The following is a 14,663-nucleotide window of genomic DNA, read 5'->3' as shown; positions in this document are numbered from 1 at the left end:
AACTTTCACCTCTATCAACTTTTTATCAACCTGTATCAACTTTTTATAAATAAAAATAAATAAATAGATAAGCAAGTAAAACTTTGGGATCAGCAAGCTTAAAATATGCATATTTTTAAAGTTTATTTTTAAAAAAAAGTATCACTATGTGTCACTAGTTTGAATTTCTGTTATCTACTGAATGGCAATTTAAATGTGTTTTAAGTATACACACACTTTCTATGAGAGAAATGAATATGGATGGAAGCAAAGAGAGATAAAAAGGACATGCAGAATTACATAAAGGACATTGCAGTGTCTCTGCAGAGAAACACGAGACCCTCTTGTTCTTCACGCTCAGACAAAGCTCTCATACAGAGTCCCAGATTACCACCGTAGTCCCACATCTCCAGCAGAATAAGTGGATTAGATGCTTTCATGCTTTTTTCACCCTTTCCTGCTCTCTTCTCTCACACACAATCAGTCTTTGCCAGTTTGAGTTGTAACTTACTCTAAGAGGCTTTGAGATATGTGGTTTCTCTCTTTTGGGCCTAAGCCGATAAACAAGTAGCCTTCACCTCATATACCCAAAACACTTCCAGCCATCCCAATGTTGCTCCCATCCTCCCACATCCCACATATGGCAGTGGCCTACACTGATAAGAGGGTTTACAGACTCTTTTTCCAAGGTCTTTACTGATAAACAGGAAACACACGACAAACACGCACCTTTATCAGCTGTAGATAGACATACTATGATGTTGGAGTGCCCCCAACTGTCCTTACTTGAAACTGCAAAGGCATGAAAGAGCAGATTGTGGTGGACTCTCAGATATCCAGAGTCCCATTTTTAAAACTATTTATATAAAGCCAAACAATGCTATTAGTCTTATAAAAGGACACATTTGCACACAGTAAAATGTTTTACACTGAACATACGCTAATGAACAAAATCATGTATAGGCCTAAACCTCTTCTAACAAAGCTGGGCTCAACATTGTGAATGCAAATAGTGTTTTTTATTTGCACATTTGCAAAATATGCGACCATGAATGCAAACACTTATTCGAATCCGGATGGAGAACAAATGGAGGCTGATTTACATGAGACCAAAATGCTTATAGGAGCATTCAGGTTTTGTTTAGTCCAACTCACAACACATGTAACGAATATTTTAAAAATTAGCTACTTAAAGGTATAGTTCACACAAAAATAAAGATGCACAAAAGAAGATATTTTGAAGAATGTTGGAGACCCAAATAACATAGTATGGAAAACAAAAAACTGGTACATTTCCCAAAATAATTCCTTTGTATTCCACAGGAAAAACAAGAAAAACAAAAAAGCTAAGTCATACAGTTTTGGAACAGCATTAGGAGGAAATGATTTTTCCTTCCTCCTTACGATGACGAACTAACCTTTTAAGACATGTGATGAGGCCTACACATGGTGCGTTTACCAAAAGCAAAACGCTACTTTGCATAAGAGCACAAAAGACCAGCACTTTTTATTCTATTCCAGTAGTTTCCTTTTGACAATTCACCCACACTCACCCAGACACAATCTGACAGCTGTTCCAGGAATAACCTGACATTACAGGGGTCAAACAAGCAGCTGCATCTATTGGCATTCTTACTAAGGGGGTCCCCACCACTCTATCTCTTCCTCACACATACACACACAGAGAGAAAGAGAGAGAGAATGAATGGGAGACAAATGGAATGCATGTCCTGTGAGGAACAAGACAGCAATTATTTTTAAAAATAAAATGCAATGCTTATGATTATCATGCTCTGTAATCTCTCTCTCTCTCTGTAAGATCTATGGACAGAATGAGGTCATAGATGGCTTTTCTCTCTCATTTACCCACATGAATTTAAACATTTATATGATGTGTATAGGCCTAAGAAAAAGAGACTTTGCATAATGATTTCTGAGGGATTGTGTGACACTGTAAACTGGAATAAGCTAAGAATTAAGTTTTGCCATCACAGAAATGAATTATAGGCAAATATAAATCAGTTTGTTTATATATATATATATATATATATATATATATATATATATATATATATATATAGTAATAATATTTCACAATATTATTGTTTACTGTGCTGTTTTGGATTTAACAAAGGCAGCCTTGGTGAGCAAAAATAGCAAGAATGAGCAAAAATATTGATCTTTCCGACCCCAAACTTTTCATATATATATATATATATATATATATATATATATATATATATATATATATATATATATATATATTTCGTTAAAAAAACAAACAGATTTTTAAGTCTTTTATATTTATACATAACAGAAAGTGAGAGATACGGAGTGGGCTCTTTCTCTGATTTTGATACACACACACACAAAATAGTTGAAAGAGAGAATGAGACAGATGGCCGAATTTACTAATCCACAAAGTTCCTTGGTAGTCAACATGTCTGTCCCTTTTAGAGCCCCCCTTAAACCTCCCTTCTTTCATTCTTCCAAGCCAAATATGTGCCAGTGTGCCTGTCAGTGAGTGACTAAGCATGACTCAAATGGGGGGAGGGGTTGGACAGAATAATTAATGATTTTGGAATAAAATATCTCTCACTTGATGAAACTATGTGGTATATTATTAACATAGAGGATAAGAGTTTTAAGTTATAAACATCTGTGACATGGCTGAAACTTTCCTGGGGGGACACACAAACATCCTTCATCCATAGTTCAATAGCTCCCCCTACTGACTGCTAAAAAGATGGAGGGAACGACAAACAGAAGAAAAATGCCAAACTAATTGAATTTCAACACTGGTATCAAAAAACTAGAACCACATGATCATTCCAGACATCAGAAGACACTAATAATCATCACATGTAGCTACACTCAAAACAAGAAAAGACTAAAGCAGTGTATGTGCAGCAAAGCTTTGCTCACAGGACAGTTTTTCACTTTTGTCCTTCTCAAGGACACATACAACAGCAGATAACATGGACATTCCATCTGTATGACGGCACGAAAGAGACACATTTGCTTGTTACATTCGCTTCTGTGTTTTCATCCACACCGAGTTAATGTGTAATATTATAAGTTCTGTCTGTGCTGTGCTCAAGTTTCTATCTCACTCTTTTCTTCCCTTAAAAGGTCTTGAGCAGTGGACTTACTCTGGATGCCAAAAGTGAGGGGGTGGGCCTGACCTAGAATTTCAACATAATGTGAAGAAAACCTGATCCATCTTGTATTAACTCCTCAATAACCAAACTATCTCATTTTTCATGTTGTTCTGTCGTTGTGGTTTGACAAAAAACTCTGTTTTCCATGAGTCAAAAGTGTTTGCATTGTGTCCCTTTAAACTTTAAAACTCAAACAATACCTTTAGAACAGCATGCGTGTTTGTGCGGCATTCTCTTTTGCCTCAAAGTTGCTTGTTTCCCGGGAGATTGAATAAAGGAAAGGAGGAGGGAGGGGGGCGATGGATGAATGGGACCCGTTCATCCTGTTAGTTGCAGAAAAGCAGGAAGAGAATAAAGTCGGGGCTGGCAGCTGGAGTGCAGGAAATGTCGGGCCTTTGGCAGATGGTCGGGTGGGGCCTTGAGAAGGGGGAGAAAATGGGAGGATATCTGACGGGAAGCGGGAGGGTCTAACCAGGGAAGATCCGCCCAGGAGGAGGGGTTTCAGAGTGGCTCACTTGCGCACATCTGCTGTCTGAGTTGTGTAACTACAAGTGGATATTTTATTTTGAATAGAATTCTAGGTTTTTTGTGTTAAAAACAGCGCAAAATATATATTAAGTTAATGAAATATTCACAAAAAAAATGCAAACCAGTCTGACACATGTATTTATTTATTACAATACAGCCTATTGATATATTTTCGATTCCTATTTAAAATCTTTTCAATAATACCTACTATCCTTCCCAAATGACTTTTATATCGATACAGTTTTGATATGATCACAACATTTAGGAAAGAACAGGAAATATACAATTAAGAAGAGTTGTGACTGTAAAGTCACAATGATAAAATATTGCAATCTTCTTCTTCTTCTAATAATAAATGTTATTTTATTATTTTCCATTCACCTAACAACATGAAGACTATTTTAAACCTAACATCTTTAAAATATGGTACTAAAGTCTGTAAAATTAATGCTATTACAAATATCAAGCAGAAAGTTTTCCAAACTTTTCAAAAATTAGACTGAATGGCATATGATCATTTTCTATGGCCGATAACCTAAAGTCCTGGAAACAAATTTGTTGTTGCCAACTTAATATGCTGTCATTTTTTTCCTATACACTTCAAACTTATATGTTTGTTTCAGTAATTATTTACATATATATTCACATCTGTGAAACCAATGGTACATCTTTCTTTGGCCATTGTTACTTTGTGATTTAACAGAAGGTTAAAGCTTCAATCTGCCATTTTGGTTTTGATTAGGTTAGAGGAACACATCAAAAGAATTGCATTGGAAATTTAAAGGTTGTGCAAATATTATATGTCTTTCTCCTCTCTCTCTCTCTCTCTCTCTCTCTCTCTCTCTCTCTCTCTCTCTCTCTCTCTCTCTCAGCTCTCTGTCTGTCTAAAAGGTTTTTTTAAGTAGAAAGAATATGAAGTTATTTTAATTTAAAAAAGGTAAACAAACAAAATAAGCAGCCCTTTCCATTCCAAAGAAATAAAATGGGACACATAATGAAGAAACATAACGAGTTTTAAAGTATTTTGCTGCAGTCCTGGCAACACTCGCTGCATTTTAAAGAGCTGTGCTTGATTCTCAAGGGCATCAGGCAGGCAAAAAAGTGCACTTGACTGCAGCACTGACACCAGCACTGTAGCACAGCATTAGGCAGACTCCTTTTATCTACGTTTGACAGAACTGATAATAGCCAAACAGTCAAGTGTGGCCTAGAGCTATATTCCCATTTCATGAAATGGCCTGCAACTAAAACCTGCAGGCTTTGTGTTTGAATGACTTTGGAGCTTAAAGGGAAAGTTCACCCAAAAATGTCTTTCGATCATCTTCGGAACAAAAATTATGATATTTTTGATGAAATCTAAGAGCTTTTTGATATTAATAATTGAATATATATTTTAAAAGACTGTTTTAAGGAATCTAGTTTATATTCCAAGTTAATAGCAAGTTGTAATTTAACCTAATTCATTTTCATTTAAAACAAGGGCAAATCACAACTGTAAATCAAACAAATAATATCTTAAGTAATTACAAGATAAGTGTTAAAATCATCCGATACATCTTCTGCCAATCCCAAGCTCCCAACAGTGACAAACTGACTATAATTTGCAGTGAAATGGCGACATCTAGTGGTATTAAACCATTATTCCTGCTCAGAGTCCTTTTAAATTTGTTTTCATTTTATAATGACTGTGATTTATTTCTAAATCTCTGCTTCTTATGTTACACTATATCATTGTTTTACTTTCATTTCAGAATTTATTTGAATTCATCCAGACAGAAACTCAAAAAACAAACAGAACTTCTAGACTTTGGATTCATTTTGATTAGCCTATTTATTTGTATTGACACAGATGAGAAACACAGTAGTAATGATTAACATTCAGAAATCAAAAAAAGAAAAAAAGAACGACCAAAAAAAGTGTTTGTCTCTCTGAGTGTTTGTTTTATTTATTATTATTTATTTATTTTTTGGTTATGTGTTTTAAAAACTGGACCCTGCGTCACAAAAATTTTGTGTATTCGAATATTTACATTTTGATAAAGCCAATTACAATAGGTCTATTTGTTTGTTGTTGTTTTTTTGTGAAATTTAAATGGAAAGAAAACAAATAGGAAAAGAGAAATATTATATCTATATTTTTATAACAGACAAGAACATGGAAAAAGACACAAAACCCATAACACTTTTACTTAGTCTGTAGAATTTAGCAGTTACAAACTCAGAAGCCCTTTTAAAGAAACAGAACTTTACCCTTCCTGTTCCTTTCTGCAATTTAACTTGATGCAAAAAAAATCTGAGTCAATAATAAATTATAATGATTAACTACCTCAAAGTATAAAAGCTATGCGTTGCTTTCATAAACCCAAGAGTTTCTGTCTTCTGACTATCAGGATGAAGGTGAGTATTGCTCTGCTGATGCTGTGCTGTCTGTCACTCACTAATGGACAAACTGATGTGCAAGAAGAAAACATCCTGCCAAACATCTGGGAAGAGGTGAGAGATATAAGAGACATGATGGTGGAGCTCAGAGTCAAGTTGGAAATGGTGATGAATGACAATTCAAGTTAGTAGTTTCTTTTTCTTATCTTTGAAATAACAGATTCAATAAACACTAATACAAAACAACATTAAATAATTCATTTAAATAAATAGACTCATGATGTTTTCTAGAAATGGCAGAACAAATACTGGATCTGAAGAAAGAGAATGCAGGTACTCAAAAACTGTATTTTTCATGCCGTCCATTTTTCAAAATGACATAATATAACAAAATCTGTGAACATTAAAATTGAAAAGCCTTATCAAAAAGCTTGATATGTGGTGTGTGTGTGTGTGTGGGGGGGGGGGGGGTGATATTAAATACATATTTTCAGCTAGAATTAAGAATTTGAATAATTTTAGGGCTAAATGAACACATGAAGGTCAGTGAAACCCAGCTGGAAGCGTTAAAGAAAAAAAGTGCAGGTAAACAAATAAAACTGTCCTTTTTATTCAAACATTTAAGGTATTTACAGTCAGTATTTAATGCACGATAAATATAACCCTGAACTCGTGTTTTTAATTTGGGCTTGTCCACAGAACAACCTAAAGTGGCATTTTCAGCTGACTTGGGGATCCGTGGCAATGAAGGTCCCAAGACTACTGAGATCACACTGGCATTCAACAATGTCTTCACAAACATTGGAAACAACTACAACTCAACAACAGGTATAAGCGCCAATGTCTTTCCTTTTCATCAGACCCATTTTACATTTGATCTGACGGTTATGTTGTCAATGGCAGGTTTCTTCACGGCACCAGTTAAAGGAGTCTACTTCTTCAGATTCACTATATGTGGTATTCAAATCTACCAGTCAATGGGTGCAAATTTATATAAAAATGGGCAGAATATTGTGTCAGTGGGACAATGGCTTTATCACAATCAGCACCGATATGCATCAAATGGAGCTGTCTTGCAGCTGGAAGTGGGTGATGTCATTTGCATGAAGCTCCTCCCAGGTTACACCATCTATGACAGTCCAGGAAACCTCAGCACTTTCAGTGGATTCCTCATTTACCCATTATAGTGATCGACCACTGAACACTGACAAAACATGGACGCTTTTAGGATGTTCATTCTATAACAGAAGACAAATTCACTTTTAGTTTCACATTAGTTTTGAATTTTAATTAAATAACTATAATCTACATAACTGGTTGCTCTCAGAAAATTCACAAAAATTACACTCAATGAATCTGACTCTGTACCAAGGAAAAGTCAGTAAATAATGATTTTACATGCTTTTGTTTGCATCAACTAAAATTTACATGCCTAAAAACCTCTGTATCTGCTAAAATAAAATTATAATATTAGTTCATTATTATTATACTCTTAATACTTAATACTCATAGAAATACATTAATATTTTTTTTACTATGAAATAAAAGTATTAAGGCATTTTATTTTATTTTTTATAATTTATTTCTGTAATATGTTTAGGCTTCTAACCTTTAAAATGATGTATCTGTGAACTGTTTTGTTTAAAGTCTGATGTGAAATGTGTTGTAGAACTGAACTTAAAACAGTAAATAAATCATGCAATGTTTTAGTTTAAATAATAATATAGTATAATACTGCAGTGCACAAATACAACACAAAATTGTTATAAGTCAACATGGTAGAAAAAGCAAATAAATGGAATAATTGTTGTGCTGCAGCTGCTTCTGAGTTGCCGTCAGGTTAAGAAAGTGCTGATTACGTCTGGGGTAGGGTTACACGCGATCCTAGGGCGTCATTTAACTGACGCTAAAGGGCGCCTAAAGCGTCAGATATTGAAGCATGGTCAAATGCTTCCCAAGGCGTCAGGTACGTGACGCCTTGGGGTGAGAATGGGCTGTGATTACTTATGCTTGAACATTCATGAATTGAATTAAATGTACATTCATTCTTATTAATGCTAATTAATGTTTTCAGAGCAGAGAGAAATTTTGTCTTTTTCTTTTCTTGTTTGATTAACATGAAATACAGCTGTAGGTATATTTGGCTGCTGTCACTTTAAGACCTTTCCAACTGTTTATGTCATTTAAGACATAACGATTGTGTTTACGTCAATATACCCCTCAAAACATCTCAGGTTACGTATGTAATCCTGGTTCCCTGAGAGAGGGAACGAGGCGCTGCATTTGAGATGCGGTGGGGAACGCTCTGCCTGAGTACGTCATGAAGCACATGTAAAATCAGTTCAATGGAAGCCCGAAACGTCATGGGTGACGTCATAGACCAGTAAACTATAAAGCACCCGTGAATTCAGACCACGCCAGCTTCTGTAAAAACTTGAAGCAAGTCGATCAGGTCGTGCAGGAAGTATGGCAGATGAACGCAGTGTCTCGTTCCCTCTCAGGGAACCTGGGTTACATGCGCAACCTGAGACGGAACCTTTCAAGGGAACTTCGGGCTGCGTTTGAGACGTGGAGGGAACCCGCTTCGCCATAGTGACAAATGCCGTTCTGTGTGAAGTCCTTGCGCAGGCTAAGAAGCAACCAACCTCGCCCCTGGAGTGGAGAGGTCAAGGTCATAAAACCTAACAAATGTATGCGGAAAGGACCATCCTGCCACATTACAGATATCAAGAAGGTAAACACCCGAAATTAAGGCCATAGAGGCCGCCATACTCCTTGTAGAATTGGCCCGTACAATCATAGGTGAAGGCTGACCAGCCGCTTCATTAGCCAATGATATAGCCTCGACTATCCATTTGCTCATCACCTATTTAGGTGTCGGGCACCCTCTCTTGAGTGACCCAAAGCAGACAAATAATTGTTCAGACTTACGCCACAGGGCAGCTCTGTGAACGTAGGCAACTAATGCCCGAACGGGACATAACAGATTCAGTCGTTCCTGATCTGGAGTGTTAAAAGGTGGGGGATAAAAGGCCTGCAGCACTATTGGGCCCCCAATATTAACTGGAACCTTAGGAATATAACCCGGTCTAAGGTTGAGAAATGCTTTCACCATACCAGGTGCAAATTCCAGAAATGAGGGAGCAACTGACAGGACATGTAAATCTCCAATTCTTTTGATAGATGAAACATAGCCAAACTAACACAGTCTCATCCCAAGACGTCATATAACTGACGTCTTGGGGCGTCTTTTGATCATACGTCAACATCCGCCTTTTTAGATTACCCTTAAACGTCGGTTAGATGACGATCCCGAGCCGTCATACAACTCACGCTTTACCTTTACTGTCAGTTAGGTGACGGGGTAGGTTTAGGATCCGATAACGTCAACAACGTTTAAGGGTACCCTAAAAAGGGGGATGTTGACATATGGTCAAAAAAGACATCCCAAGACGTCAGATATATGACGTCTTGGGATGGGACCTTTTACTGTCTATGGATGAGACAGGCCAGTGTGGCCTAGAGCTATTCCCATTTCATGAAATGGCCTGCAACTAAAACCTGCAGGCTTAGTGTTTGAATGACTTCAGAGCTTAAAGGGTTAGTTCACCCAAAAATGAAAATTAAGTCATTAATTACTCACCCCCATGCTGTACCAACCCCGTAAGACCTTCGTTCGTCTTCGGAACACAAATGAAGATATTTTTGATTAAATTTGAGAGCTGTATAACTACCACATTGGCTCCTAAGGGACTGCCTCTTGACGGCCCAGAAAGTCAATGAAGAAAATGTTTAAATATCCCAAGTGACTACCGTGGCTCAACTATATGTTTATCAAGCGACGCGAATACTTTTTGTGCGAAAAAACAAACAAAAATAACGAGTTTATTCGACTATTTCTTTTCTTCCTTGTAGGCCAGAACGAGAATTCCTTAGATTTCCATGACGCATGCGCGAGATTTGCGATCTGCTCACACCAGCTTAGATCGCAATTCTCGCGCATGCGTCGTGGAAATCTATAAGGAAGTCTCGTTCTGGCCTACAAGGAAGAAAAGAAATAGTCGAATAAACTCGTTATTTTTGTTTGATTTTTCGCACAAAAAGTATTCGCGTCGCTTGATAAACATATAGTTGAGCCACGGTAGTCACTTGGGATATTTAAACATTTTCTTCATTGACTTTTTGGGCCGTCAAGAGGCAGTCCCTTAGGAGCCAATGTGGTAGTTATACAGCTCTCAAATTTAATCAAAAATATATTAATTTGTGTTCCGAAGACGAACGAAGGTCTTACGGGGTTGGTACAGCATGGGGGTGAGTAATTAATGACTTAATTTTCATTTTTGGGTGAACTAACCCTTTAAAGGGATAGTTCACCCAAAAATGTCTTTCGATGATCTTAGGAACAAAAATTACGATATTTTTGATGAAATCTGAGAGCTTTTTGTCCCTCGGTTGACTGCTAGGCCTACGTAACTTCCACTTGTAAAAAGATTGTAAAACTATCAATTTGTGTTGAGTGGTTTAGTCCACATTTTCTAAAGAGACGCTTTAAATAAACAGATTTAATTTAGGCTTTTATTCACGTGATTTGGCAGATATATACATGGATCAGTGAACCTGTTTGACGTGCGAGAACAAACTTCATTGGTTCTTGCTGAAGCTCAAATGTGCTGCGTAAAATGAGAATAAACCCCATTGGTTCTCGCACGTTAAGCGAACCTGCTTGAGCTTACGTTTACCAAAATTGAACGGATGTTGATGAATGTTTGTATGTGAATAAAAGTCTAAATTCAAATGTCTAATGTTTAAACAGCAGAGCGAGACTTCTTTTCAGAGAGACAAGACTTTTTTTTTTTGCGTTCTTTTTTTTTTTTTTTTTTGCTTTCTGAATGTTATCATTACTACTGACTATATTGACACACGTGTTTCTCATATGTGTCAATAGAAAAACATAATCAAAATGAATCCAAAGTCTAGAAGTTCTGTTTGTTTCTTGAGTTTCTGTCTGGATAAATTCAAATAAATTATGAAATTATTTTAAGTAAAACAATGATATAGTTTAACATAAGAAGCAGAGATTTAGAAATTAAGAGATTTAGACATAACAAAAGTCTTACTAATCTTTGGAACGACATGAGGGTGAGTAAAAATTACAGAATTGTATTTGTGTGTTGAACTATCCCTTTAATCTTACTGAGGTGCTTTTACCCTGAAATATAACTGAAAATGTTCTTTCTATAAAAAAAGTATTTATTTCACTGAAGTGCATAACTAAATGTTTTAAATTAATATCTTATATTAAGATATTTTAATATAACTTAATAGTAATACTTAATATTATATTTTAAAAGACAGTTAGCATTAAGGAATTGTATATTCCAAGTCAATAGCAAGTTGTCATTTAACCCAATTAATTTTTATTTAAAACAAGTGCAAATCACAAGTGTAAATCAAACAAATACTATTCATAAGTAATTACAAGACATCATCAAGCTCCCAAGAGTGACAGACTGACTATCATTCGTAGTAAAATGGCGACATCTAGTGGCATTAAACCATTATTCCTGTTTACTTGCAGGGTTCTTTTAATTTTATTTTCATGTTATATTTCTAAATCTCTGTTTCTTATGTCAAACTAGATCATTGTTTTACTTAAAATGATTTCATAATTTATTTGAATTTATCCAGACAGAAACTCAAGAAACGAACAGAACTTCTGGACTTTGGATTCATTTTGATTATTTATTTGTATTGACACAGATGAGAACATGAGTCAATATAGTCAGTAGTAATGATTAACATTCAGAAAGCAAAAAAAAAAAAAAAAAAAAAAAAAAACCTAACAAAATCAAAAAAAATGTTTTGTCTCTCTGAAAATAAGTCTCGCTCTGCTGTTTAAACATCACTGTTCAACATCACTGTTTATACAGTACCATTTTAAACTGCAAATGTGTGGACAAGTTAGAAAAAAATCTAGTTTACAGAGGCTTACAGAGTTTTCAAGTAGGCTAGCTTATAATGATGCAATGAGAATTTTATTAAGGATACCAAGCTGGCATAGTGCAAGTTAAATGCTTGTAAGTGTGGGATTTAACACATTTAAAGTCGTATGTGAAGCTGATTTGATGCAATCTATATTGTGAAAACATTTTATAAATATATTTGACTTGACGTATTGATGTAGCCCATATATATGTTTTTTTTTTTTTTTTTTTTTTTTTTTGGGGGGGGGGGGGGGGGGTTATGTTTTGATACAGCCAATAGGTCTAATTTTGTTTTGTGAAATTTAAATAGAAAGAAAACAAATAGAAATATTATATATATATTTTTCCGACAGACAACAACAAGGAACAAGACACAAAACCCACACCGTGACACTTTTACTTAGTAGAATTTAGCCACGAAGTTACAAACTCAAAAGCTCTTTTTAAAAAACAGAAACAGAACTTTACCCTTCCTCTTACTTTCTGCAATTTAATTGGATGCACAAAAAATCTGTGTCAATAATAAGTTGCAATGATTAACTACCTCAAAGTATAAAAGCTATGCATTGCTTTCATAAACCCAAGAGTTTCTGTCTTCTGACTAGGATGAAGGTGAGTATTGCTCTGCTGATGCTGTGCTGTCTGTCACTCACTGATGGACAAACTAATGTGCAAGAAGAAAACAACCTGCCAAACATCTGGGAAGAGGTGAGAGATATAAGAGACATGATGGTGGAGCTCAGAGTCAAGTTGAAAATGGCGATGAATGACAAATCAAGTTAGTAGTTTCTTTTTCTGTCATCCTTTAAATACTTACAAAGCAACATTAAATAATTCATTTAAATAAATAGATTCATAATGTTTTATAGAAATGGCAAAACAAATACTGGATCTGAAGAAAGATAATGCAGGTACTCCAAAAAAAAAAAATGTGTTTTGATGACGTCTATTTTTCAAAATGGCATACACTGTAACAAAATAAGAAGCTTGATATATGGTGTGTGTGTGGGGGGGGGGGGGGGTTGGGGTCAACATGCTCCTTGAAATAATACTATATATATATATATATATATATATATATATTCAGCTATAATTAATTATTTGAATAATTTTAGCGCTAAATGAACACCTGAAGGTCAGTGAAACCCAGCTGGAAGCGTTAAAGAAAGAAATTTCAGGTAAACTAATACAATTTTCCTTTTTATTCAAACATTTAAGGTATTTACAGTCGGTATTTAATGCACAATAAATATAACCCTGAACTTGTGTTTTTAATTTGGGCTTGAAATTATTTTCTGTCCACAGAACAACCTAAAGTAGCATTTTCAGCTGACTTGGGGATCCGTGGCAATATAGGTCCCACGACTACTGAGATCACACTGGCATTCAACAATGTCTTCACAAACATTGGAAACAACTACAACTCAATTACAGGTAATTTAAGCTATAGCCAATGTCTTTCCTTTTCATCAGACCCATTTTACATTTGATCTGACGGTTTTGTTGTCAATGGCAGGTTTCTTCACGGCACCAGTTAAAGGAGTCTACTACTTCAGATTCACTATATGTGGTGTTCAAAAAAAACAGTCAAGGGGTGCAAATTTATATAAAAATGGGCAGAATATTGTGTCAGTGGGACAAGAGGTGTATCACGATCAGCACCGATATGCATCAAATGGAGCTGTCTTGCAGCTGGAAGTGGGTGATGTCATTTGCATGAAGCTCCTCCCAGGTTACACCATCTATGACAGTCCAGGAAACCTCAGCACTTTCAGTGGATTCCTCATTTACCCATTATAGTGATCGACCACTGAACACTGACAAAACATGGACGCTTTTAGGATGTTCATTCTATAACAGAAGACAAATTCACTTTTTGTTTCACATTAGTTTTGAATTTTAAATAAATAACTATAATAACTGGTTTCTCGCGGAAAATTCACAATTACACTCATGCTGTATTAATCTGACTCTGTACCAAGGAAAAGTCAGTAACTATAATGATTTTGCATGCTTTTGTTTGCATCAACTAAATTGTACATCCCTAAAAACCTCTGTATCTGCTAAAATAAAATTATAATATTATTTTATTATTATTATACTCTTAATAACTCATAGAAATACATTAATATGTTTTGTATTATGAAATAAAAGTATTAAGGCATTTTATTTTTTTATAATTTATTTCTGTAATATGTTTAGGCTTCAGTATTCAGAGCAGAGAGAAATTTTGTCTTTTTCTTTTCTTGTTTGATTAACATGAAATACAGCTGTGGTTATATTTGGCTGCTGTCACTTTAAGCCTTTCCAACTGTTTATGTGATTTAAGACATTACAGGCTTGTTTGAGATAAGCAAAATCTGTGCAAAATACATTTGAATCTTTAGTTTTCTTCCTCTTTATCCTGTTTTCCTTCCTCATCTTCCTTGTTTGCCCATCTATATTTTGCTGTAGAGCTGATCTTTCCCAGGACATTTTCATCACTTTATAAAAAACAGCCAGGACGGCCAGGACAGGACATGAAAACAGAACATGTCCTGGGAAACAGGACTGTCAGTGGTCACCCCAATTTATAGCAAATAACATTATCATTATTTTAGATAATACCTGTAGATAGATTTAAAAAATAACA

The 14,663-nt window shown here is 35.4% G+C and overlaps 2 protein-coding genes and 1 long non-coding RNA gene across 4 annotated transcripts in view; 2 read left to right on the top strand and 1 right to left on the bottom strand.

The window, feature by feature from the left end:
- Positions 1-3,545, bottom strand: part of LOC148969395 (uncharacterized) — a 154,976-nt gene extending 151,431 nt beyond the window's left edge. For both annotated transcript variants that reach the window (XR_016149455.1, XR_016149454.1), the window contains exon 1: positions 3,341-3,545. This is a non-coding gene — a long non-coding RNA (uncharacterized LOC148969395). The remainder of the gene's footprint in view (positions 1-3,340) is intronic.
- A 2,478-nt stretch (positions 3,546-6,023) lies between these two features.
- Positions 6,024-7,864, top strand: LOC120483180 (cerebellin-1). The gene is made up of 5 exons (XM_039678121.2): positions 6,024-6,231; positions 6,339-6,380; positions 6,570-6,632; positions 6,747-6,875; positions 6,951-7,864. Exons 1-5 carry the CDS (start codon positions 6,060-6,062, stop codon positions 7,232-7,234), a joined length of 690 nt encoding a protein of 229 aa, XP_039534055.1. The 5' UTR covers positions 6,024-6,059; the 3' UTR covers positions 7,235-7,864.
- A 4,750-nt stretch (positions 7,865-12,614) lies between these two features.
- LOC120483179 (cerebellin-1) lies at positions 12,615-14,422 on the top strand. The gene is made up of 5 exons (XM_039678120.2): positions 12,615-12,809; positions 12,901-12,942; positions 13,147-13,209; positions 13,337-13,465; positions 13,548-14,422. Exons 1-5 carry the CDS (start codon positions 12,638-12,640, stop codon positions 13,829-13,831), a joined length of 690 nt encoding a protein of 229 aa, XP_039534054.2. The 5' UTR covers positions 12,615-12,637; the 3' UTR covers positions 13,832-14,422.
- The last annotated feature ends 241 nt before the right edge of the window (positions 14,423-14,663 follow it).

This window comes from Pimephales promelas, chromosome 23, assembly GCF_988280905.1.
Source record: "Pimephales promelas chromosome 23, fPimPro1.hap1.1, whole genome shotgun sequence".
In the NCBI taxonomy this organism is placed as follows: domain Eukaryota; kingdom Metazoa; phylum Chordata; class Actinopteri; order Cypriniformes; family Leuciscidae; genus Pimephales; species Pimephales promelas.
Note: the sequence above shows the minus strand (reverse complement) of the source record. Positions and strands in the feature narration are given on the sequence as shown.